The following is a 26,304-nucleotide window of genomic DNA, read 5'->3' as shown; positions in this document are numbered from 1 at the left end:
AAGGATGTTCAATCATACCACAACGACATGTGCTCAACTATGTTCATAGCAGCATTATTTGTAATAACCAGAATCTGGAAACAACTTAGATGCTCCTCAACCAAACAATGGATAAGGAAAATGTGGTACGTTTACACAGTGGAATACTACTTAGCAGTAAAAAAAAAAATGACATCTTGAAATAGACAGGCAAATGGATAGAACTAGAAAAAAAAACATACTGAATGAGGTAACCCAGACCCAGAAAGGTAAGTATAGTATGTACTCACTCATAAGTGGATTTAAGACCTAAAGCAAAGGATAACCAGCCTACAGTCTACAACAAAAGGATCCTAAGAGAGACATACATGAATCCACTTAGGAAAGAGAGAAAGACAAGATGTCCTGGGTAAATTGGAAGCATGGGGAGTGGGTGCAGAGGGAAGGTAGAACGGGAGATGGAAGGAAGGAAGGAGAGTAGGAAAAAATGTATAGCTCAATAAAAACAATTAAAAAAAAGAAAAAAGAGGAAAATTAAAAATTTTTATTACAAATTTAAATAAAACCTATAATTAAAAAGAAATTAGAATTCCCCCCCCCCCAGACTGAGGGTCTTTCACAACTTGAGTAGTGTAAAATTAGGAATGAATAACACAAGGAACTTCAGATTATTCACAGACATATTGAAATGGAACAACGTTCTCGTAAGCAGCCTGTGGGCCCCAGGAGAGGTTTCAAGAGAAGTGTGACAGTATCCAATGCCATGTTTACAGCTGAATGAGCTCCTATTGGAGTCCGCCAAGCGTGTAAATAGCCAGTGCCAATTCTTCTCAGAGTCTTTTAAAGGAATCCAAAAAAAGCGGAAACTTCTGAATGCTTCTGTGAAATTATTACTATGCCAATACCAAAGACAGGGAAGCAAAAGGAGAGTCACAGGTCGATGTTCTTAATAAACTCTGGTGTAGAGAGCCTCAACAAAATACTAGCACACACAAATACAGCAACACACCCAAATGATTATTTACCGTGATCAAGAAGAATTTTCTCCTTATAAATGTGGCATAGTGTATCACATTAATATAACAAAGGGTTAACACTGTGATTAAGGGAAGAAATGTGGAAATGGCATTAGACAACATTTGACATCGTTTAATGATTAAAAGCTCTTAATAAATTGTGCTAAGGATACCCACTGTCAGTTCTATGTAACATAGTAGTGGGGCAAGCAGTGAAGAGAAGGAAATAGAAAGGGTCAAAAAAAGAAAGTGTCCACGTGGAAACAAAGAGCATAAATTGCCTCTGTTTGTGGAGGATAGACTCTTATATTCATAAGACTCACAACACAACTCAAAATCTGTTAGAACAAGAACATGAATTAAGTAGAGATGAGGATATACATAAGTCAGTACATTGGGAAACATTTCCAGCAGGCTATCTGTGCGACTTCTCCCAAGCTAGGGTCATCTGGGAGGAAGAACCATAACTGAGGAAATGCTTCCATCACATTGGCCTGTGAGCAAGTAGGCCCAAGTAGGTGGGCCTGGATTATATAAGAAAGTAGGGGAACAAGCCAGTAAGCGCGGCCTTATTCCATTGTTTCTACTTTATTCTTTCCTCTAGGTTTGGCCTTAAGTGCCTGCCCTGACTTCCCTTCAAGATGGTGTGTGACTGGGATGTGAATGTCAAATAAACCATTTCCTCCACAAGTGAGGGTTGCTATTGCTATGATGAAACACCATGACCAAAAGCAAGTTGGGCAAGAAAGCGTTTATTTGACTTACACTTCCATTTCATAATCTATCACTGAAGGAAGTCAGGACCAGAACTCAAATAGGGCAGGAACCTAGAGGCAGGAGCTGATGCAGAGACCATTGAGGGGTGCTACTTATTGACTTGTTCATCATAGCTTACTCAGCCTGTTTTCTTATAGAACCCAGGCCCATACTAGCCCAAGGATAGCAACACCCATTATGGGTTGAGTCCTCCTGCATCAACCACTAATCAAGAAAATGTCCTATAGCTGGATCTTAAAGACTCATTTTCTCACTGAGGTTTCCTCCTTTCGGATGACTCCAGCTTGTGTCAACTTGACACAAGAGTCGCCAACACACCTAGTAACTTTTTGTCATGGTGTTTTATCACAACAATAGAAAGTAAACCAGGATACTATCTAGAACTAAAATCAATATACAGCAGCTACAGAAATACTTAGGAATATCTGTAATTAAAAACTATGAAGCAATGATGAAAAATATTGAAAACAATTAAATGGAAATGAGGATAATTAACATTATTAAATATCCATATTACTCAAAAAGTCTACATATTCAATATCCTCACTATCAAAATTCTAATAACTTTTCTTCACAGAAATGGAAAAAAATCTCTAGTACTATATAAAATCATGAAGACCACAGATATCCAAAGCCTGAACAAAAAGAACAAAGCTAGAGGCATTGAGTACTTTACTGTGAAGCTATATAATTAACAAAGCATGGTACGGCATGAAAACCAATGTGTAGATCAATGGAATAGAGCAGACAACCAAGAATTAATCCTCATATTTGATCGATTACAAAAAACATAGCCAAAATGCCCAATAGAAAAAAAGATAGTTTTCAATAAATAGTGTTGGAATATCTCTATATGCACACATGGAAGAATGAAGCGAGATCACAGTGGCATCCTACATCGAAAGCCAACGAGAATGGATCAAAGACTTAAACATAAGCCTCAAACATAAGTAAAACAATTAGAAGAAGACAGCAGGGAAAACTATGGGACCTTAATCTGGGAGCAGAGACTCTTCATTAGTTATCATCCCAACGTGCAAAGTTAGGAGAGAAAGATCTCTGCGCAGCAAAGGATACTATCAACAGCGTGAGCAGGCAAGGTGCCAGATGAGAAAAAAAATTGTAAACTATATACTCTGGCAATCGGTTACCATCCAAAAGGAACTCATCAAATGAGGGATTCCATGGTTTTTGTTGTTGTTTTGGTTGGGGTTAGTGAGTGTGTGAGTTTTTTTTCATTTTGTTTTCCTTTGTTATTTTTTTTATCTTATTGTTTGATTTGGTGGTTTTGATTTTCATTTTTTTGTTTTGTTCTGTTTTCATTCTGAGAGAGAATGAGAGAGAGAGAGGGAGAGGGAGAGGGAGAGAGAGAGAGAGAGAGAGAGAGAGAGAGAGAGAGAGAGGAAGAGAGAGAGATGGAAAAGGGAGGAAGCAAGACGGAGAGAGAAAACAAAAGATAAATGCAGGCAACGAGGCATAGTCAGTTAATCCTCTCCAGTTATTCCATGGTGTATTCATATTTCCAATCATAGTGTAGCACATGTCAAACAGTGTATTTCAGTTGAATAATAAGAAGAAAAATGAGGCAAACAACAGCAGTGTGTGTCACATACAAGCTTTAGAATCTGAATCGTTTTTGTTGTTTGGCTTAAGAGACAAGCTAGACCAGGTGTGGTGTGTCTTCCTTCCTCCTGAGGACCCTGAAGTGTGTTCACTTGCAAACCCACCACTCTCCAGTCACCAGCTGATGGATGGTGTAGAGTCTGTGCAATAAAACTGTTAGAATCCGCGAGAAGTTCCATAAAAGACCGCCAGTCACATATACAGTCAGCAAAAATGTTTATTAATAATTACTACTACTACTACTACTACTACTACTAATAATAATAATAATAATAACCTGCCAGCATGTTGGGGTGGCTAACAGCGACAGCTGGAGAGGCTTCCAGGGCCCCTTTCAAGATGGGTTGGGGTTTCCAGAGAGGAGAGATTCGTCTTGGGGTTGATCTGTGGGCAGCTCTAATGGTTAGGAACTTTCCAGCAGCAGGGACAGGAAAGCTACCTTTAGCTAGCAGGAGGCATAGAACTCTGCAGAGCTAGCAGAAGGCTATGGGATGCCTGCTAATTGGTTGCTCCTCGGTGTGGTTTACCCAGAGAACTGCCTTCTCAGCCCCAGCTGGTTCCAGTAAACTGAAATTAAGGCCTGGTCTCCGAGGGCTACTAGCAGGGCTGTCGTTGCCCTTGCCTGGCTCCCCAACCCTCTCAAAAACAACTCCTAGAGCCTCCAAGCCATTGTAAGGGCTTTTCTCAAGGATCTGATGGGTCAGGGGTAAGATGCCAGCTAGATTTTTTCATTCTGAGTTAAAAACTGAATATTTTTATTTCCAGCTTTTACAGAAATGCTAAGCTCAATTTGAAGGCTCACATTTATTTTTGGAAGGAAGGAGAAATTATGTTAACAATGGAGAAGGCTGAAAATTATGTGGAAAGAAGAAAGATCCATTAATATTTGGATTGAGGCAGAATGCTTGCTTACCAGGCTGAGTGTGTGTTTTTTTAGGTGAAAGGAGAAACAAAATGAAGAGAAAGTGCTCAGTTAAAAGCACAAAGATCAGCTGCCACTCCATGGACAATAGCTACCTTTCCCTAGGAAGAAGAATAAGTAATTCTACATGTTTGTTACAGTAACCTTTTATTTTAGGTTCTATATTCTTCATACAGAATATTGTTATTTTTTCTAAATGTAAGAGAGTGATATGTGTGTGTGTGTGTGTGTGTGTAAGGAAATTAGCATAGTCCCCACCAGTGGGTTAAATACCACAAGATGAGTAGAGTTAGCTGGGTGTGATGGTGCACACCTACAGTCCCAGCACTTAGGAGGGGAAGTTAAAACTGGGAGTTCAAGGTCATTCTCTCACCCTCAGGGACCTGGAAAATTTAAGGCCAGCCTGAGCTACTTGAGATCCTGTCTCAACACACAAAATGCAAACAAGGGTGATGAAACTGAAAGTAGCAACCATATGATGAGCATAGAATTGTTAAATCTAATATTTTCATCATAGAAATAAAAAAAGGTATCAGATAAGTTTAAGAGTTATAAAACAGGAGACTGGAGATATGGCTTAGTGGTTAAGAGCACTGTCTGCTCTTCCAGAGGACATGGGTTCAATTCCCAGTACCCCCTCGGCAGCTTACAACTCCCAGTAACTCCAGTTCTCGGGAATCAGACATCTTCACATAGACATGCATACAGGCTGAATACCAATATTTATGCACATAAAATAAAAAATAATAAGTTATTTTTTAAAGAGTTATAGAACAGAACAAGGACAAGAAAGAAGTCTTGTGTGCAGAAAATTACCAAGAATGTGACATTTAATATAACAGAATGAATGGTTATCTTATCATAAATTTTTCCTTTACTCACATTTCCATTTATGAAAAAAACATATTCCATAATACAGTAATATATGACAATAGATGATAAAAGGCGATTTAGGACAATATGTTATTATAAAGAAATAGACGATCTCAGGAAACTGATAACTCTACTAATTAGGTCTTAATTATTATTAGATCAAGACTCAGAATTTAAAAAAAAAAACTCAAGAAGAAAGAGCCATCAACCCACCTCACTTGACGTCCTCGGGGAGGCTGACTGCTTAATTTTTTCTTCTCTTATATGACAAGATGTTAAAGACTTTTTATGTCATCAATGGTGTCAATTCTAGCTCTCTCAAGCTTGTGGAAAGCAAATAATAAGAATAATTACAGCCCCTGCTGTTAATGCATAAATCTATAGTGAGGAATCTGGGGCACGAGTATTCATGTTTTATATGTGTGTGTGTTTATACTGTTCACATTTTAACGCACTGTAAAGCTCACGTACACCTGCCCATCACTGGCAAGAGGCAGAGAAGTGACCTCAGAGAGGAACCTACCTAGAAAAGGGAACTGACTGGCTCTCTGTGTTAACTTCCTAGAACATCACTGCAAATGTAGCAGCTTAGAACAGCTTTCGCCAGTCATCTCACAGTTTTGTAGGTCAGAAGTGTTGGTGGGCTCCCGTGGGTTTTCTGCTCAGTGTCCTGCATCCCTGCAGTCATGATGTCGACAGTGTAGTGTTCTCATCTGGAGCTTCAGCTGCACGGAACCTGTCTTCCAGCTCATTCAGGTCATTGGCAGAGCCCTGTTCCTTGTCGTATGAGAGTAAGGTCCGCATTTTCTTGTGCATCATTGGCCAGGAACTTTTCTAAGCTTTGAAGGGCTCCTCTCAAGCTCCTTTCCATGTGACCCTTTCTGTTTTCAACCCTCATGCTTGAAGTTGCTCAGAATTCTGTTTCTGTTCCAAACTGGGACAAGAACAACCCTCTGCTTTCTAAGGACTTGTAGGATTCAGCTAGTATTAACCAGGTCACCATCTGTTAATTCCCTCAGGGTCCACTAACTAGTAACCTTAGGCGTATTTTCCAGATCCATTTTTACATGTAACAAAACATAATTGTGGCTACCGTCCAGACAAGAGATCATGAACTTCATCTTGAATTAGCCTACCATGCTCCAATAACAATAATTATCTAATGGACAGTTTAGGCTTGTGGGCTTCGTCCTCTTGCAGGAATACCATTTAAAGACAGAGTGTCAGCTGTCACTTGTGCCTTGCACTGAGTGTAGCTCCATCCCTGAACTCTGAAGCCTTAGGTTATAAAAGTTATTTATGGATCTAGAACTGCTAAGCAGTCATTCATTTTTTAACAGCACATTATCAATAAGTTTCTTCTGTGGAAACCTACATATGATGTCATATGATAGACAAGTGACGGAGATGTCACATGGCTCTTGCTCTGACTCCTTCTGCTGCCGGGGCACCTACGCTGAAGACCCATGCTTTTTTCCAGAGTCAGAGGGCAATGTCGATGAAGTCACTTCTGAGGACGTTAGTGAACATGCCTTCCCATTATCGCTGCCTTTGCATCAGCCACCTCATTGGATGGACGGCCTTCCTGTCAAACATGCTCTTCTTCACAGATTTCATGGGACAGGTAAACTTGTGCCTTATGTTCACACACTCATTGGGAGCTTCTTCTGTCAGGCCTTTGAAATAGATACAGCCAAGGGTGTCTTCGAGGAACTGGTTTACAGATATGTTCTAGAAGTAGGCTGCTACACCCCCTAAACCTAAATAATCTGAGATCTACCACTGTGTGATCAAATACAACAACTTGACAAGAGTAAGTATGATCTCGGAGCTCATGTCAAGCTTCATAAAAGAGATATATGGCATGATCCTGGCCTTGAGGGATGGCTCAGAGTTTCAGAGATTAAAACAGGACAAGAAAGAATTCTAAGTGGGAATAGGAAGGGTGTGGGCAGATGGTGTGGGAGGTTCTTCTGTGTATGTGTTGCTTTTATTGGTTAATGAATAAAGAATCTGGCTTGGCCTGTGATAGGGCAGAGGAGAGTTAGGTGGGGAAAACTAAACTGAATGTTGGGAGAAAGAAGGCAGAGTCAAGAGATGCTATGTAGCCACCAGAGGGTAAAGATGCAAGCTGCTAGCTAGAAGCTTGCTGGTAGGCCTCGAGCCTTATGGTAAAATATAAAATAATAGAAATGGGTTAATTTAAGATATTAGAGTAAGCTATAAATATGCATAAGCTAATAGGCCAAGCAGTGATTTAATTAGTACAGTTTCTGTGTGGTTATTTCGGGGCTGAGCAGCTGGGAACAAACAAGTGGCCCTCCCTACTACAGGCAGAGGTGAGTAGGAAGTCTGTTAGCCATACTAGAGAATGGGATTAAGTCAGGTGGGGCCAGGAGTTAGGATGAGAGGGAGGACCATCAAAGATCACCCCAGAGAAATATTATTTGTATCTGATGCATAACTATTTATCATGAAGGTCCTTGAAGGAGGCATACTAGATGAATACAGTGACCTGGTGATGTCTGATTGGACTCTGGACCTGATGAAGGGCCCCTTCCCCCAAGGCTTAAGAAGCAAGAGAAGAGCTGCACCATCCTGCACTTGTTACTCAACCGCTGGCCCCTCTCTTTCAGATTGTGTACCATGGGGATCCCTACAGTTCCCACAACTCCACTGAGTTCCTCATCTATGAGAGAGGAGTTGAGGTTGGATGCTGGGGCTTGTGCATCAACTCCCTGTTCTCTTCACTTTATTCGTGTAAGTATTTTCCTAAGAACGTCTTCCACAGGCTGGCAGCGGGATCCAGATTTTATACTTCAGAGTCTATTTTCTTCTCTTTATTAGACTCTTGATCATGTTTAGGAAACAAGGAAAAGCTAGTCCTGTAGAGAGGATCATGTGCGGTGTCATTTTCCATAGTCAGTTCTCAGAGTCATTGCCCTTGAGTTGTGCTTGTAATCAGTGGGCTTCTAGGGAATATTTTTTTAGAAAACAAAAGGGGATTCTGTGAGTAAGATGGTGAGATATTGGACGGATGAGATGTGAATTCCAGCAGCTCCGTGTTCTGTAGGAGCAAGACCCCTTGTGGTTCCATAGGTGTTTTGTGGATTTCATAGGTGATTTAGCAAATCTGTAGATCTCCAGAATCTCCAGCTCCACAGAGCTCCCCAGGTCAACCTGGATCCCTGGGTGGGGTGGTGACAGAGAACTGGACTTGTTCTCATCTCCATCCACACAGCCAAGAGACAGCCTTCTAGCAGTTATTGCAAGAACTGAGCGCGGAGACATAGCTGCCTGCCCTATCCTATACCAGTGCTCATGGCTAATGTTAAACTCAGTCATTTCTTCCCACTACAAAGACAGTACTGCTGAGGATGTGGCCCATCCTGATATCATAGGCAGCAGAGGCAAGGGAATTTTGTCCCTGAGATGTATTGGCTTCTATTCACAAATAGAGCACTTTAAGCTAGACTTTCAACCTTTACGCTGTTGTTATAGATATGTTCAAGTATTTCTTCATCTTTCTTTGCTTTTCTTTGACTTGCTGTACACACCTAGAAAAGAGCTATGCATTACTGATATCTTTTGAGCACTGAGACACCTTAGACTACATTTTCTGCATAAACATAAACCATTAAACAAACAGGCTTGTCAGGGGTTATTCTGAAATTGACCTAGCTTTGCACTGCTTCCATTCTCAAGCCTCAGCAACAGCACTCCAGACGTGGAATGCATCTGATAGGGGAAGTAATGTTGTCTGCTTGCCATTTCTGCAGCTTGTCTTTCATCCAGTGACCCAAGACAGTGTTTTGTTTTGTAATTGATTCAAATTTGATACAGATTTGTTTCCTGTCCCTGAAGCGTAAGTTCAATAATAATTCCAGTGGCTGAGCAACATTTTATTCTTCGTGGGTGCATCTCAAGCATCTATCATTTATTCTCTGGCTAATGTGGACCAATAAACTAAAGCAGAAGAGGGATAACCCAGCCTCTGTATTTTTTATATTTGTATGTGCAAAGTGTATGCTAAGAGAAGTACCAAGTCCAAAGTCAGGTATCTTTGGCCCACCCTGCAGTTGGTAAAATGGTAACAGCCACATGAACTGAATATCTTCTATGTGTCCTATCGTGGACTGGGTGATTTTTCATATATTTCACCTCATTTGATTCTAACTAACATTTTACTTCCATTTTTTAGGTAAGAAAGACAAGATGATGAGTAAATAAGAAACTTGTCTCCATCACGGAGTCAGCCATGGGGGAACTGTAGGAACCCTTTCCCAGCCTTTGTGTGATTGACAAGGCGGGGAAAATGTCTGCAGAGAACCTCACAGCTTTCTTACCCGTGCAGACTGCCTTCGGGTTGGGATTAAGAAACTAAGAATAATTTGAATGGTTCTGCAAAATCTGATTGTTTTAATATTTCCAACCTGACTTTTGGTGGTAGGGTCAGGATAGGCACACAAGGTCCATTGGGTCCACTGGGGCCAGAACCCTCTCATCAGAATGGACATGACTCTTCCTCTGTGTATTTTGTGCTCTGGGTCCCATTACCAAGGTCTGCTTTTGCGCCTTTTCTTTTTCACATTCATTTGATATTTGGCTGACTGCTAAAAAGTACCTGGTTCTCTTCTATGGACAATAAACCAGCAAGGCAATTTTATGCTGCCTTTTATGCAAAGGCTTTAAAACTGATCCCCAAATTCTGCTGTTTCTTGCACACAGATAAGGAAGTGTTTTTGTTCCTGACTTAGTATCAAAGGAAGCTGTCTAAAAATATGCATCTTCAAAAGAAAGGATTATCTGAAATTATTAGATATTGTGAGGCACCTGCCAGCTGTAATTTTTCCTATTTATTCTCTCAACAGACTTTCATAAAGCTTTGGTTTCCTACATTGGATTAAAGGGCCTTTATTTCATTGGCTATTTGCTCTTTGGCCTGGGAACAGGATTCATAGGACTCTTCCCGAATGTCTACTCTACGCTGGTCCTCTGTTCTATGTTTGGTGTGATGTCCAGCACATTGTACACTGTGCCCTTTAACCTCATTGCCGAGTACCACCATGAGGAGGAGAAAGAGGTGGGTAGCAAAGGGAATTTACCTGAGGAATGGGGCGGGGGAGGGGAGAATTTGGAAGAAGGCTGCATAAACTATTATCATCATGCAGACATGACGGCCAGCCTAGATGAGTTCTTCCCTCCTCCTTGCTGTGAACCGTGGAGTACTTTTTGAGTTTTAGGACCATGATTGTGACTCCTAACTATCTGATTAAAGAAGGTAGTCTTAGCAATGCTGAGAAACCAGTCCATGATCAGACCGAGAAAGGAATGGGGACCAAACTCTTCTGAAACTACCCTACAGGGATTCCCTGTCCACTTTAGTATTTCTAGATGCCCACAATGATGTCTTAGCAGTTACAAGCACTGAGGAGGAGCATGTTGGTATTTCTTGCGGTTATGGGTTGGAGCCATGACTTGGTCTTTACCACGCTTCGTGGAGAGATACCATCTACCTAGGGCTTGGAATTCAGACTGCAAGGCAAGACCTTAAGTTGTCCCCTTGATTGCATTCAAGGGGCGCAGTAGAGAAACTACTTGATGGTTGTTCCATCATCAAGGGGTTTCTTAATGAGGATGAGGGAGAGAAAATACCCAGAGGTATATGGAAGTGTTTAGACCAGAGAGGAAATAAAAGATAGGACATAGACAAGGGGAGAGAGAGAGACAGACAGAGAGAGAGAGAGAGAGAGAGAGAGAGAGAGAGAGAGAGAGAGAGGGAGAGAGAGGGAGAGAGAGAGCACAAAAGGGACTGAAATAGCAGGGTTATAAGGATACAGGAGGGAAGTCTATGAACTGGAGGAGTTTAGGGTGGGGGAGGAGGTGAGAAGAGCTAGCATGTTAGCATGAACTCTGAAATGTGTAACAGGTTCTTGTGATCCTGAGGGAGCCCAGAGGCCAGCATTTTGGTATGCCAATAGCCATCATAGCTGTTCATTGCTCCATTCTGCCAGTGAGAAGGGAAATGACTCCTTTTGGTAGAGGAGAACTGGCTTCACAAGGGGAAATACTGGCTTTGGTCTAACCGCTAGAATCTGGGGGAAATGGAGTTTCCTTTGTATTTAACTCAAGGCAAAGAAAAAACTAACAAGCTTTAGAGTCACAGAAAACTAAGTTGAAATTCTGTCCCCTTTGAAGATGTGTGGGATGACTATATTGTTAATTTAGTCATTAAGTAACATTTAAAATGAGCTCATTTTTTACAAAGGTTACAGTCTCACAAGGTTCAATAATAACAATATACAAAAGTATTCTAATGAAGTCACTCCCTCCCTAATTTTTCTCTCTGCACCCCCAACCCACACATACTATGTTACTTCTCTTGCTGGAGTTCCTAAAGTTTATCTTTCAATACTTTTAAATGAAAATAAAGCAAACATGAATGTGTTTTCTTATTTATTCATTTGTATTGAAAAGATAATATTTATTTTTTTTCTGTACCAAGGCTTATTTTGCTTACGAGTAGAGGGAATGATCATTCAGACACCAGATACCCTTATCAGTCAAGAGAGATTATTAACATTTACTACCTAAAGTGAGTAGGAAACTAAAGATGGACATATATATATATGTGTGTGTGTGTGTGTGTGTGTGTGTGTGTGTGTGTAATATACATATATGTATATGTATATATACTACTGTGCTCAGCATAGTACCTAGTTAATACCTCACAGAACTCAAAAAAATGACAGCTAGAGTTATTGTTGTCCTGGAGACAGTGACAGCAACATCTGCCCTAGGTGAATGCTAATAACAAAATAAGGTCCCAACTGCAACACAGCCTTGTGCAAGGCCTTGCATGTATGTAAGAGACACCAAATGGCAATGTGAATGAACAGAGGCCAAATATCTACCAAGTGTTAACATATTAACCAAATAACCATGCTAAGAAGTGGTTGAAATTTTCTTCTCCTATGTTTAAAAGTAATTTAACATTCTTTGAAACCGCTTGCCTTTTGAACACCAAGGTAGACAAAAATATTTGAATGGACATCACGTTGAGTTTCTACAACATTGTATTTATGTACTTCTTACAAAGAGAATCCTGCCCATGTTCATGTTTAAGCTGTCACTAAAGTTGGAGGAAAAGGCTTCCTTGGAAATAAGGAAGCCAGCAACAATGGAGTTCCCTGGAGTCCCTCAGTCAGGAGTTAGCAAACTATGGCCTGCTGGTCAAAGGCAGCCTACTGTTTGTTTTCAGATAGTTTATAAGATTGATAATCCCTTTTAAGTTTTTAAAAGATTGATAAATTCAAAGAAGGATGCTGTTTTGTGATGCATAAAAATGGCATGGAATCTAATAAGGTTGCATTGGAATGTAGTTTGTTCTTACGTGAAATTATTCTTGATTTGTGAGCTCAGAGTCAGCTCCAACCAAGATCCCATGAAACACAAAGGCACTTACCATTGGACTCTTCCCAGGAAAAGTAAGCTGACCCTTGACACCCCCCTCCCTCCCCCATGTGACAGTGTTTCATCTTTCCCTGTGTTTCTCTTGCAGAAGCAGCAGGGAGCCCCAGGAGTCTCTGACAGCAGTGGCAGAGGCAAAGGCGTGGACTGTGCTGCCCTCACCTCCATGGTGCAGCTGGCTCAGATCTTGGTTGGAGTCGGTCTGGGCCTCCTGGTCAACATGGCTGGGAGTGTCATTGTGGTGGTGATCACAGCCTCTGCAGTGGCACTGATAGGCTGTTGCTTTGTGGCTCTCTTTGTTAGATATGTAGATTAGGTTTATAAAGAGACATCAAACCTCGGACAAACGAGGAGGTGAGGCTGGTGGCAAGAAACCAGTGTGTTCTTGGACTCTTCGGCTTGGGGAATTGTACGTCCCATGCTGGAATCTCACTGTGCCTGCACACATGGGAAAGGTGAGTGTGGTAGGATTGCCTGCCTCATTGCATCTTCCTTGCCACCTGCTCCTAGATGCAGGGATGGGGAAAAGTCAGCTTCCCCTTCTCAAGGTCATTTCCGGCCTGGATAACATCTGAGGAGCAAATCAATCCTACCTGTGGTGTTATAATCTGATTTTTAAAAAGCAGTCCATATATCACTGGAAATCACATATTTCAACAAATTCAAAAATACTTAAATATTGCTGATTGTTTTATGGTGTTGATTTATTTACATTTAATTTGCTCATAATTAGTTCCTGTTAGTGTATGGCACTCTTAACAGATCTGCTTGGAATGTTTCCTTCTGAAAGCTGTGCAACTTAAGAGTGTTCATCTGTTTCATTGATGCAATAAACATATTTTTCTTGAGTCTTTTACTGTCATTTCATCCTCTGGAATTGACACTTTCAAGAAACAATTTCTGGGTTCCTCCTAAGATATTCTGTCTCACCCCAACTAAGCACCTTTTCTTTAGCCAAATTCCTCAGTGGGCTCCCATGTAGGGAATTTTTAGCAGCCTGAAGAGATTGCATTGATAGCATGCTGAAAGAGCACATTATTTAATAGGAAAATTAATTATGAACTTTAGAGCCTGCCTACTTTTGATCCTTTTCCTTGGTACTCAGTGGCAACGTAGTTGACGTCCCCAAACCACACGTGCTCATGCATGCATTTGGTATGATGAATTTCATTTTTAGAGCCTTGTAACAATTGGTGCCTAACCCTTGGGGAGTGCTTCCCACGGTTGCAAAGATTCAAACTTTTTTTTGTTGTTGTTTTTGTTTTCGAGACAGGGTTTCCCTATAGTTTCTAGAGCCTGTCCTGGAACTAGCTCTTGTAGACCAGGCTGGCCTCGAACTCAGAGATCTGCCTGCCTCTGCCTCCTGAGTGCTGGGATTAAAGGCGTGCGCCACCACCGCCCGGCAGATTTAAACTTTGTTGATACAGCACTTTTGACCATGAGTGCTATGGTTGGTCTTCACTTTTAGGTGAGGAAACTGAGGCAAAAAGCCATGAGCTCAGTAAAGGCCTGGGAAGGTTTTTCAAATAGCCACACGAGTTGTTTCCGTGGGGGTTTCTGGGATCGAGAGTATGGGCTGAGGACATTCCGTTCCTGCATGAGGCCCTGCTAGGAGGATGGAAGCTGACCCTCGTCTTCTAGTGAAGTGGTGCGGGCGTGGGCCCTGATTGCCTGTGAACGGGGCAGCACTGAAGACTACTGGCCTAAGAACCCAGCCGGACAAGGGACACCGTGTGTCTTGCTTCCTTGCCACTTCCTGTTTCTCTGTGGTCCCAAATAGTTCGCGCCCACTCTCTCCTTCCGGCTGCTGCCTGATGTCCACCTTGTCACAATCTCCCAGAGGTCTCCTTTGTATTTAAGGAGCCTGCTCGCCGCTGCTCTGTTATCATAGAACAAGGAGCGACCTGGATTCCTGTGCCTCTGGCTAAATTTATTCCGCATACCCGAGTTGTGGCCAGTAGGTGGAAGGTAGGGGGCGCTTGTGCTAAAGTAACTGCTGCTTCCTGTCTGCGTCCCTTCATCACCTCGTCTCCCTCCTCAGTCATCTACAGGACATACAGCTTTCTTGTCAGAAGGTAGGCACCCCAGGATTCCACATAATAACTCATTCTCTTTGGATCCCTGGTTTTTCTGGCTTTTTGGGCTTTGTTCCCAGACCTGAGTGTGCTATTGCTTCACTTATCAATCTGCCTGCTACCTTGCTCTCCTTTTTTTTGCGGTCCACGATGTCCGTCTGCGCTCTATGCGCCACACAGTTGATGAACTGGGCAAGGGGCTGGAGATTGAAACACACAAAGACTCACAGACAGCACAGACAGAGAGAGACACGGGTCACCCTTGAAGCCAGAATGCTCCAAGAATGCCCCCTTAATTGTGTCCAGGGGCAGCTTATATAGGGATAGCCACGCCCCAGCCAAACGCACCAGAAACCATTTCCCTGCCATCAGGAACTCCCGAGGGTCTCCTGCTCAGAGCAGCTGAAGGCACTCAGATCAGGGGAGAACAAGTTGTTTACAAGAAATTCAGGATCTGGGGGCTCATTGCTCCCAACACTTTTTGCCCACATAGGTGCCATTCATTGGCTGCCCCTCAGTCAGGTCTCCCTGTGTTCTATTGGTACATTAATTCACAAATAAAATCATCTCGTCTTCTTAGGGGGTGTACATAAAGTCACCCCAACTGTCCTAGTTTTTATCCCAACCACCATGATCTATGTGGGAGAACTGAACACTTGACAGACTAGAAATGTGACCCTGGAAAGCAGCACCTCCTCTGAACTCTGTAGCCCGAGACGGTGATGAGCAGCTTCTAAGAGGTCCTGTTGTCAGTCCCCCTGATAAAAGAAGCAGACCAAGCTACCACTCTTCCTACTTATACCTGCTGTGGAATAATGGAATAATCCTCCTGTACACTGTGTAAATCTATGTCGCTGTGATTAGCTTAATAAACAAGCTGACTGGTCAATAGCTGAACAGGATAAACTTAGGCAAGAAAGCCAAACTGAGAATGTTGGGATGAGGAAGCACAGAATCAGAGGAGACCCCAGACAGCCACCGAGGAAGCCAGATGTATAGAAAATGAGGTAGCAAGCCATGAGCCACGTGGCAAAACATAGTTAAGAATTATTGGTTAATTTAAATGTAGGAGTTAGGTGGCAACGAGCATGAGCTATCAACCGAGTATTTATAAATTATATTAAGTCTCTGACTTGATATTAAGTCAGTTATTTTAGAAACGGCTGCTGGTTGTTTGGGAGCAGGGGGCTGAGACAGGAAAACTCCATCTACATATGCTCACCTCTACAAGGTTTACGGAACCTGGAGAGTTTCATGTCATACTTAGGTGTAATTCCAGGGACATGTTTTGGTCTTTGAGGGCTTGGGAATGAATGAATGGTTCAGCTGGGAATGTCCTTCATCTGAGGGCCATGCTAATTGGACCTTAAAGAAGTCAAACACGGTCACCACTGATCAGTCACAAGACATGGACTTTATTACAAGTGACCAGACATCAATGGATCATTGTTTGGAGAAAAAAGGCTAACACAAGAGGCAATAAATATGACTATATCAATGTACAATGTCGATTTTGCAACATTTGATAGAGTACTGATCTGGAGTAAGGACCTAGAGCACTCTCTCTCTCTCTCTCTCTCTCTCTCTCTCTCTCTCTCTCTCCCCCACACATATATACTTGACCCATTGAACTCAGTTCCATTAAATTTGAATGAGTGGACATAATCCAATTTTTAAAAGCCTTTAACCACCTCTGAAAACCCAAATTTTTATTTTCTTTGACAAATAAAATTCATTCTGACAAAAAAAAACATCTTAACTGTACACAAAATTAATGTAGGGGGTGTATGCACTTTCAGTAGTAATCCAGGGAACTCCTAACAGATAAAGGGAGGGTACACTGTTTGCTTTCTGCTTCCCCTTCCCCCACCACCCTCAGCATCTTTGTCAACATTGCATCCACATTACCTAGACCCCCGCTAAAATATTTTTTTTGAGCAAAATCCGTCTTTTCTTCCTGGATTCTGATACTCCTTTCTTTTATTGTAGCCTCAATGTAATGTCCAAATCATTGTTCTAAGCATTGTCTTGCTTGACTCTCTGGCTGTTTGTTCTAACTGTGAAGTCTGGACTGTGCTGGTTGTTGCCCTAACCACAGGCACACAGAGGGGCTGCCCAGTCACCTCCTGCAGTTCTGTCTTTGAGTGGACAGAATCCATAGTCTTTGACTCCCCCTGTGGTGTTCTCTGAAGCCCTCAGCCTTAGATTTGGACAGAGTGGCTCCTTTTACAGAGATTTGCATGAAGTCCTAGCCCCAGCTCAGTATCTTCTCTTTCTCGAACGCCCACAGCAAAAATAAACACATCAGTACTTTCACTTAAGAATTCTAGGCTATCCACAAACAATGGCACTCTCAGAATTAGAACAGTAAGTGACGTTAATCTTCCAGGAACAGTCTAATACCGATGCTGTACATGGACGTGGTATTGTCTGTTTCCTCTTATGTTTGCCCTTTTATTTATTTTGTAAATTGGAACATGTGTTAGTTAGGGTTTCTATTGCTGCAATGAAACACTCCAAAAAGCAAGTTGGAGAGAAAGGGTTTATTTGGCATTGTAGTTCATCATTAAAGGAAGCCAAAATGGGAACTCAAAGAGGGCAGAATCCTGGAGGCAGGGGTTGATGTAGAGGCCATGGAGTGGTGCAACTTCCTGGCTTGCTTCACATGGTTTGCTCAGCCTGCTCGCTTAAAGAGCCCAGGACCACCAGTCTAGGGACAGCATCAGTCAACAATGTTCTGGGACCTCCCCTATGAATTGCTAATTAAGAAGATGTCTTACAGCTGGATCTTACAGCATCATCTTTCTCAATTGCAGTTCTCCCTTTTCAGTTAGCTTTAATTTGTGTCAAACTGACATAAAATTAGCCAGCACAGAGCACTGGGGCTCACATTCCAACAGGTGCTAGCCTGGTTGCTAGTCAATGCCAGCATTAATAATGCCAAGGAGCAAAGGAGGGCTGGTGTGACTGCTTCTAAACAAGGCCTCAGGGCTTGCTTTGCTTTTGTTCTTTTTGTGGGAAGGTATCTGAGTGCCTGGACCTGTGTTGCAGAAAATGTGGTTTTGATGGCAGGCATGTAGATTCCGTAGGCTAAGCTTTAAGTCTCACAAATAACAGTACAATGTTGACAAAATTACCAAGCAGTCCTATCGTTCAGGAGGCCATTTAAGCAGCTGTGCTTTTCTAGTGAGACTTCATCAAGTGAGCACACCGCAGTGTGAGGTGTCTGCTCTACCAGCCCCTTAACCCCAGAAAAAGGCAAATAGAAAAGGAGCCTCTCTATTGATCCTGGTTGAGGAAGGGGTTGATGTCAGTTCTCAGAGCAGTCTCTTACCTTGTGACTAGAACTGGGGTGTCGTGAGGAGTCTGTTCACTCCTTCCAGACAGCCCTGTGGCTGGCCTGCATGCACAATGAGCAAAACACACAAGAGTACCTGGAACTTGGTTAGCTAGTCTACTACTCAAATTCCAAGTCTTTCCTTTTGTCAGCTACATAGCTTCACTTGTACATTCGTGCTCTTGGGAACTGTCCCTTCTTTCTCTTTAGGACAGATTTTACTCAAATCCACCCTCCCTCTTGGAAAGATCAAAACCCCCAACTTCTAGAAGACAACTGGACAACATTTCCTGCTCTTCTAAGTTCCAAACAGCACCGAGCCATCCCTCTATCTGCTACTTCAGTTTCTCATCTATCAGTCCATTCCCAAAGAGTGGGGGGATTGCTAAAGCACCCTGACTCTCAGGAGAGCTTTCAGGGTGCTTGCTGCCTCACCTGCAGCAATAGCCAACATGCCAGGTATCCACACTGTCCTCAACAGATTCTGGGTAGTACCCAGGCTTTCAGAGGAGACACTACACTCCCCACCCTGTATCTAGTCCCCCCTTTCCTTCAGAGGCTGCATCAGAAAAAGGCTCCTCTACATCATTCCTTTTAACCACAGCACTCTTTCTGGTGCCCCACATCACTCCCTAGAGACTCCTGGTGACACGGGTGACATTTGTGCTCAGAGGCACAACAGAGAGATCAGGGTCAGCTTGTGCACGATAGCCCTGTCCAGGATGATAAAGGATAAAAGATTCTAGTTCTCATTTTCCTTTTTCCAGACAGTCACAAGTTAGATCTTTGCTTGGGACAGTCTAGCAGATCAAAGGGCAGTTAGGTGGGCTTTATGGGCAACTTACCCTGTGGGATTTTACTTGAGGCCTCATAAAGTTCTTCATAAAAGTCTCTGGGCCAAATGATCCCTGGTCTGGACGTCATTTAGCTAAGCCCAGCTCCTAAGCAACCCAATCTCTCCGCTTCCCAGTGCTGTTCCCACTTCCCATGGCTCCTAGGTGTCCCACAGCCTTGTACTGGCAGGGTGGGGGAGAGGGAGCTGGAGTAAGGGACAGGGGAGTGGGGATTGGGGAGCCTGAGCCGAGGTTGCTGGCTCTACCCAGGTACGGATGTTTCTCCCTTAACCTGATTTCTGCAGACAGTCCTCTAGCCTTTTCACAGTCCGCTCTTTCCAGCAACATTCCTTTCCTACTCTTTTCTCCAATCCCGCTCTTCCAGCCCCCAAACTGCTCTCCCCTCTCCTTGTCGGCCGGCCGAAGGCCCTCTAGAGCCTTAGCAGGTCTCAGTAGGCCGAACTGCTAGGAAGCAGGTCGTAACGTCCCCCACTGTAGACCACTACACCGGGCGGATAGTAGAGCAGGTCAGGTTCTACAGCGGCGTTAAGCGGCGCCAGGGCCTGCAGCCCGTGGTCCTCCGGCTCTGGCTTGGTGGTGGCGATGAAGGGGCGCATGCTGGTGAGCGAAGGCGACGCGATGCGCCACAGCAGGTTCTTGAGCGCCTTTCGGAACTCGCGGCGCACTAAGCAGTAGAGGATCGGGTTGAGACAGCTGTTGGAGTGCGCTAGGCACACGCTGACTGGGAACGCGTACACCTGGCACAGAAAGTACTCCTGGCTGAAGGGCACCGCGTTGAACTTGATGAGGATACTCCAGGTGGTGAGCGCCTGGTTGGGCAGCCAACACAGGAAAAAGGACAGGACTACGATGGTCACTGACTTGGTGACCTTGGACCGCCTCCGAGCCCCGGCTGCACTCAGGCCTCCCCCAGCCGCTGCGACTCCGGCTCCATCCGTTGTCCCCACTACGCGGCGGTCAGAGATGAAGCGCACCAGCAACAGGTAACACAAACTGATGATACTCAGCGGTAGCAGGAAGCCCAGCAACACCTTCTGCAGGTGGTACAAACCCAGCCAGAACTGCCTGTCCCAGCCTAGCAGCTTGTCCGGGAAATGCATGAGGCACAGCTCCTCGCCCATCACCCTAATGGTGGTAGAGAAGATGACATTGGGCAGCGAGGCTAACACGGCAGAAGCCCATATCAATCCACACAACACCTTGGCTGAGAAACAGCAGCTGTCCCTTAAGCTTTGGCCGCAGCAGTCGCCACGGCCAAGCCCTCGGGTCCGATGGCTCTTCAGAGCCGAGGCCACAGAGTGGTAGCGCGCCACGCTCATAGCGGTGAGAAAGAAGACACTAGCGTACATGTTCATGGACGTCACCATGGACACTATCTTACACATGGCCTTGCCGAAGGGCCACTTGAAGTCTAAAGCGTTCTCCACCGCCCAGAAGGGCAAAGTGAGCACGAATTGAAAGTCAGTGAGCGCCAGGTTAGTGACGAAGAGGTTGATGGAAGATTTGCGCCAGCCCTGCTTGCTCTTCATCAGGTAGAGAACCAGCAAGTTACCGGCCAGTCCCAGGGCACAAACTACCCAGTAAACCGCACTGATGAGAATCCGCACCCGGGCCTCAGTGTCTGCCCTCTCTGCCCCGCCGCTGCCTGGGGGATGCCCGGGCGCCGCACCATCCGGCAACTCCAGCCCCAGCTCCCACCACAAGTCGGGAAGCTGCGGCGACGCGTTATTGCTTGTGTTGGCAACCTCCAGCAAGTCTGGGATGAGGCTGAAGAATTCTGAGAGCTCATCACCCGCAGCCGCCTTACTCATGGTGGCGACCGTGGTTGCAGAAGCCACCTGCGTGCGCAGGTGCCTCTGGGTCATGTTCTGCGGGCCAACTATCCGAGAGGCACCGCTCGCTCCGGGTGTGGTACCCAAATGGTCCAAGAAGCTTTCTAAGAAGCCACTGAAGATTACACCTGGAAAGAGGATGCTGAGCCGAATCCTCGCACCCAGAACCGCCTTTGGCTCAAGGGTTGGCTGAGCTCATCAGGTCTTAATGGGTTTAGAGCAGAGGAGGGCAGTTCCAGGAAAGTGGCCCGGATCAAGGGTCTTCCTTTTCCCGTTGTCACTTAGACACACCCCCCTGCTCAAGAGCACAGGTCTCCTGCCGCTTCTCTTCCCAGTACCTTTGTCGGCTTCTGCCGTTGCCCGGACGAGATTCTCTCCTTTTAGAGGAAAATAGTGATCGGGAACATCCGTGTCTCGCTGACTGCCTGGAGGTTGATTCACGCCGTCACTGCCTGGAGCTCCGTTGGTGTTTTCTATTTGTCCGATATTGTCATCCCCCAATGACTTAACAGAGTTACAGGAGTTGCGTTCGCACCCACAGAGCCTCTGCGAAGAGCCCCAAAGAGCATGCGTAATCCCTATGTAGAAGGGGGTGCTTTCCGAGGTGCTGAACCCCGCGCGCCTCCCAGAGGGGAGGCAGCTTCCAAGGGTAACTCCCCTTTTTCTTCTCCCTAGTTGCAGAAGGAGCGGTCTTGACCTTTTATTTTCTCTTATGGCTGGAGTGAGTATGCTTTCTTCCTTTCTTATTCTGGCTCCCACCCCCCCATTCTCCCTTTCACTTCAATATTGAAATCATTCAGTCAACCCAATAGTGGCACCTTTTTTTTTTCTTTAAACTAAGTGGCAATCAATCCTTTCCAAATACTCAAAGCGGACCTCCATCTCCCCTTAAATTAGCAGATTGGCAGAATTCCAAGGGTTGGTGTTTGCCCGTGACAGAATTCCAAGGGTTGGTGTTTGCCTAGAATTGGGTGTGTTTGGAAAACTGAAAGTGTGGGGGTGCTGTGGGAGTTACATCTCAGAATATAATATATTTAAATGCCAGACTAGCCTCTCTGGTGTAAACTACACTTTTAAAGAAGGACCTAATGAATTTGGGGTGTTTGTTTTATGTTAAGTATGCAGAAATTGGCCTAATTTCTGGGATAATAAAGGGTTCCTGACTTTAAAAACAGCAGTTAAGGGGTGTAGCATCAGATGGAATGGAAGAGGTAAAGACATTTAACCAAACAAAGAAACAACAAGAAAGGCAAGAGATACTCAACAGCCTTAGGAAGTTTAATGTCTTAATTCCAAGGCGCATCTGAAAAGGGCCCTTGGCTGCAGTCGCTGCAACTCTCTATTTTACCAATAGAGGCCGCCAGAGCTTTAGTAAAAATCAAACCGAACAGCAGTTGTTGCGTTATCATCTGAAGAAGCTTTGGTAATTGTGTGCGACTGTGGATACTCGTGTCTCTCGGCATCCCTGCTTTATAGCCATCTTCAAGCTCACTTTTTCATTTTTAAAAAGCTTTTTCCTTCTCTATCAATTTTTTTCTTTTGTTTTGTTTATATTTCAAAAGCTATTGAAAAACAAGGAAGCCTGTGGCAATACCAAAAGCCCTCTGCAGTTAAGTTTTTAGTGTGTTCACATCAATACTCCCTAAGCCACACAAATAGCTTCGTTGTCTCCATGCTTCCAGTCTCATCCATGAATTTTTGATATGCCCCAAGTACCACACAGGAGTCACACACTTGGTGAAGCTTATTGCAGGAGATTCATGCCATCTCACATTTGGCTGGGCTCTGAGCTAAGTTGAGAGAAACGCTACCATGATGTAAGTCCTTTATTTTGGTCTCCTCTGGAACTCAGTCTAAATGAATGTGCAGTTTAGGAGCACTGTGGCTGAAGTTTTTGTTTAGGCTTACGTGTGATTAAGTCATCCGGAATACAATTGACTTGCAACAGATGCCTGGACAATAATTTCAGCTCTTTCCCGTATGTCAGGAAGTGGGTAGGTAATAAGTAGCTTACTGTACTATCATGGGCAATTGCTTAGATTGGGGCTGGAGGTTATTTGGGGGTTTAACTTTGGATAAACCATATAAGGGGAAAGCCTACAGAGAAACACGTTAGCATAAAGAAGCTCATTTTCCTCCAGAGAGGCTGGATATGGGATCTTGATACTTTTTTTTTTTTTTATTGAGCTGGGTTGTATATCTGAACTTATGTGGGCCACACAACATCCTGAGTGAGGACAGAGGCACCACACGTACTGGAGTATGTAGCTCTGCACACCTAGAATCATGAGTGTAGCCCTGACGCTATGCAAGGGCGGCCTGAAGAGGTGAAGGGATTCACTATGAGCTCATTTTCACAAGTCGCTCTGGCAGGTTTAAGCCATAACTCTCCTGACTTTCGTGTGATGCATTTTTCCATCATTCTTTTCTTCCCAAGTTGAATCTAACTGTCCCAGAGCTTTCGACGACAAAGTAGGTAATATTTTCTGCAAAATATATGCATCTTAAACTCTGGGCCCTCAGATATTATCTTATGTGGACAAAAGGATCAGACGGATGTGACCGAAGGTCATGAGATGAGAGAGATGTTCGTTGACTGTCAAGACAGACCTGAGACACCCACAAAAGCCCTTACGAAGGGCAGCACAAGACGCGGAGATCGGAGAAGTCAGCGTGACAGTGAAGCAGAAGCAAGAGGCTCTGCTTTGAGATAGAAAAGGAGCACAACCTAAGGCACTAAAAGGTGAAAAGAGGCAGGTGGTGGACCCTCTCCTGGGGCCTCCAGAATGCAGTAGCACCCTTGATTGTCTCTGAACAATGATTTGGGAATTCTGAGTCCCAGGAGAGACTGGGTCTGCTTTGTTTTAAGGCACTACATTTGTGACAGTTTGTCGCGGCACAATTGCTAGAACAATTCTTGATCAAGCATATCATTTTGTTGCATTATTTTATTTTACTATTATTTTAATGATGTTCATCATTATTATTTTTTCACTCATTCAACAAATACTTATTTAATGTTGCTTTGTGTCAGGTATTAGTCCAGGGCTAGAAGACTTCGTGGTAAATACAATCTGTTAAACTGCATATTCAGAGAGCTGATACACATATTTAGAAGTTATTTGATTGCAATTTCAGGAAGGAAAACAAAGTAAAATGAATTATAAACCATCTACAAGGAATTTTGAACTTTCTGATTCTATCTATTTAGCAACTCTTCAAATTAAACATTTTAAAATCAATAATAATTTCCAATCACTGTAGGATTATCTAATGAGATAAGGGTTTTCCTCTCTGGGAAACTATTAATAAATTAATAAATGGTGTACATGGGAAACTATGTCTTAAGGAAAGAAAATTCAGAAACTATGTAAAGGGGTCCTCCCTTTCCACAGGAAAAGAAAGATCATTTGGGCAGAAGGGATGTTGTGGGTGAAGACAGCAGCTGGTGGTGAATAGGTGGCTTTTGTAGGCCAGAATGGGGACTAAACTCCTGCGACACAGGCCCAGCAAGTGGGACTGGTGAGGTCTTCTGAGTCAGGTAGTGTCTAACCCAAGAACTGTGATTCTCAACAGCAGAACAATGAGAGGAAAAAATCATAAAAGTAAGCAGCAAGATCAGCTTTGCATATCCAAAGCAACCCCTTTAGGTGGGTTGGATGGAAGGAACACAGAGGAACGTTTAATCAATTAAACAGCTAAAGCAAGATGCATGACAGAGGTGGCTGAGTTCAACCTGTGATGGAAAAGAACCAAATGAAATCTACGTGGGTGCTTTGAAAACTGACTTCTAGGCTCTTGATGGGTGGCCTGCAAAGGTACAAGTGAGCAGGAGACAAAAGCCCGTGGGAATCTACTCTGCCCCTGGGTGGGAGGGATACTGAGGAGAAGAATTGATGGTAAAATGACAAATCAGATTGGACAAATGAGACTGCAGATGCTTATAACACTATTCATGAGAAACTGGGGGACAGCTGGGGATATGAGTCCGTAACTCTGAACTCTAGATCTAAGATAAAACCTTGTGAGTTAATAGCAGAGTTGGAAATCACAGGTTTCATGTTGTCTTTGGAAGCTTGAGAATTAAAGTAACCAAAGAAGACAGTAAGTCTAAATTTGGTAATAACAGGTAGAATAAGGGAGAAGGTTGAGACCACGTGACACGGAAGGCAAGAAACATAAATGTAAAAGAGGAAAGAAGAGGCTGTGTCTAAGATGCTGGGCAAAGGGGCCACTAATGTTACTAAGAAGAGAGTCTCATTGACTTCTGGCCACTAAAGAAGTGGAGCCAAGGGAACTAGAAAGAATTCAGAGATGCTGACTAGTATTTTGCTCTTGGAGATCTATGACAGAGACTGAAAGATTCACCTAAACAACTACCAAAAAGAAAGAAAAAGTCATGAGTTTGGGCTCCCAGGTCCTCAGTTTGTGTCGCTCAATTCCAATGTCTCAACTCTGGAAAATGTGGACATTCTGAGACTGGTAATTCTTCATTGTGGGAGGGTGACCAGCACTCCTGACCTGTCCCCACTAGATCAGTAACATCTCTTATCCCTGAAATGCCTGTGTACGTGGCCAGGTTTTACCTGTTGCACGCATTCTCTTTTCCTCTATTTTTAAGAAACTGTGAATCTCATGACAGATTATGGTAGAAGAGTGGTGTACAGGGTACAGAAAAGTCCTTGGGACCACATTCCCTTTGCTAGGAAAATAATTCACCAGGGCCTTGCCTTCAGGTGAAAGTTAAGACTGTATACAGAAAAATACCATGGTATACTCTCTTAGGCTACATATGTACAAATCTCAGCCTTGTCTCTCTTCTTAATGCTCCTCAATTAAATTAAATGGAGTTGATAATCCTATTAAAGGCATTATATCAGAGTGTTGATTAAACTGGGAGATTTTCCCAGGAAGCCAGAAGCTCTGGTTCATACATGATAGCTGAGACTCCCGGCCTTGTCTGAATCAAGAAAAGTTTGGGAAAACAGGGCCCCATTTGTAGTGAGGCACGTTGATTCCCCCGATTCTCCTTCCACTATTGTTGAGCTGAGAGCTCTTTCAGGTCACCCAGGGGTTGTAAACAAAGCCAGGGATACCCTGCTTCTAGATAAGCACAGCCCATTTTGGAAGCAAAGGAAAGAACAAAAGGCAAGTGTTTGTTTCTGCAATCTTATTCTTAGATGCCTCCCAATGAAGTATCAGGTTAGACTCCTCCTTGGAACGGGCATTCCAAGTTAGTAGATGTTTGAATATGGAAAAGAGAAGTCTACAACTCCGCTATTCTTGCTTGGAAATGAGTGAACTTGGGGCTGACCCCCAGCAATCAGCTAATGATTCCATTCTACAGTTAAGGGATGCTGCTAGCCTCAGACTCCCGTGTAAGGAAGTAACTGGCACTTGGGAGTAGCCTGAGGTGGATGCTGGGCATGCAACATGAAAGCTACTGGGGAGCTTGTTAAAAATACAGACTACAGACCTCTTTCCACATCCCACACCAACACCAGAGATTCTTACTCTCAAAGGGGTTGGAAAGGAGCCCAGAGGTC

The 26,304-nt window shown here is 43.8% G+C and overlaps 2 protein-coding genes across 2 annotated transcripts in view; one reads left to right on the top strand and one right to left on the bottom strand.

The window, feature by feature from the left end:
- Slc45a2 (solute carrier family 45 member 2) overlaps nucleotides 1–12,976 on the top strand; it is a 28,799-nt gene extending 15,823 nt beyond the window's left edge. The window contains exons 4-7 of the mRNA XM_038324419.1: nucleotides 6,671–6,814; nucleotides 7,827–7,950; nucleotides 10,062–10,273; nucleotides 12,752–12,976. Of these exons, the coding sequence (XP_038180347.1) occupies nucleotides 6,671–6,814; nucleotides 7,827–7,950; nucleotides 10,062–10,273; nucleotides 12,752–12,976 (705 nt within the window). The remainder of the gene's footprint in view (nucleotides 1–6,670; nucleotides 6,815–7,826; nucleotides 7,951–10,061; nucleotides 10,274–12,751) is intronic.
- Nucleotides 12,977–19,354: 6,378 nt separating this feature from the next.
- Rxfp3 (relaxin family peptide receptor 3) lies at nucleotides 19,355–20,791 on the bottom strand. The gene has a single exon (XM_038321164.1). It carries the CDS (start codon nucleotides 20,789–20,791, stop codon nucleotides 19,355–19,357), a length of 1,437 nt encoding a protein of 478 aa, XP_038177092.1.
- Between the last annotated feature and the right edge of the window lie 5,513 nt (nucleotides 20,792–26,304).

Source organism: Arvicola amphibius, chromosome 3 (assembly GCF_903992535.2).
Source record: "Arvicola amphibius chromosome 3, mArvAmp1.2, whole genome shotgun sequence".
Taxonomy (NCBI): Eukaryota; Metazoa; Chordata; class Mammalia; order Rodentia; family Cricetidae; genus Arvicola; species Arvicola amphibius.
The sequence above is the reverse complement of the archived record's forward strand: the minus strand, read 5'-3'. Positions and strand labels throughout refer to the sequence as shown.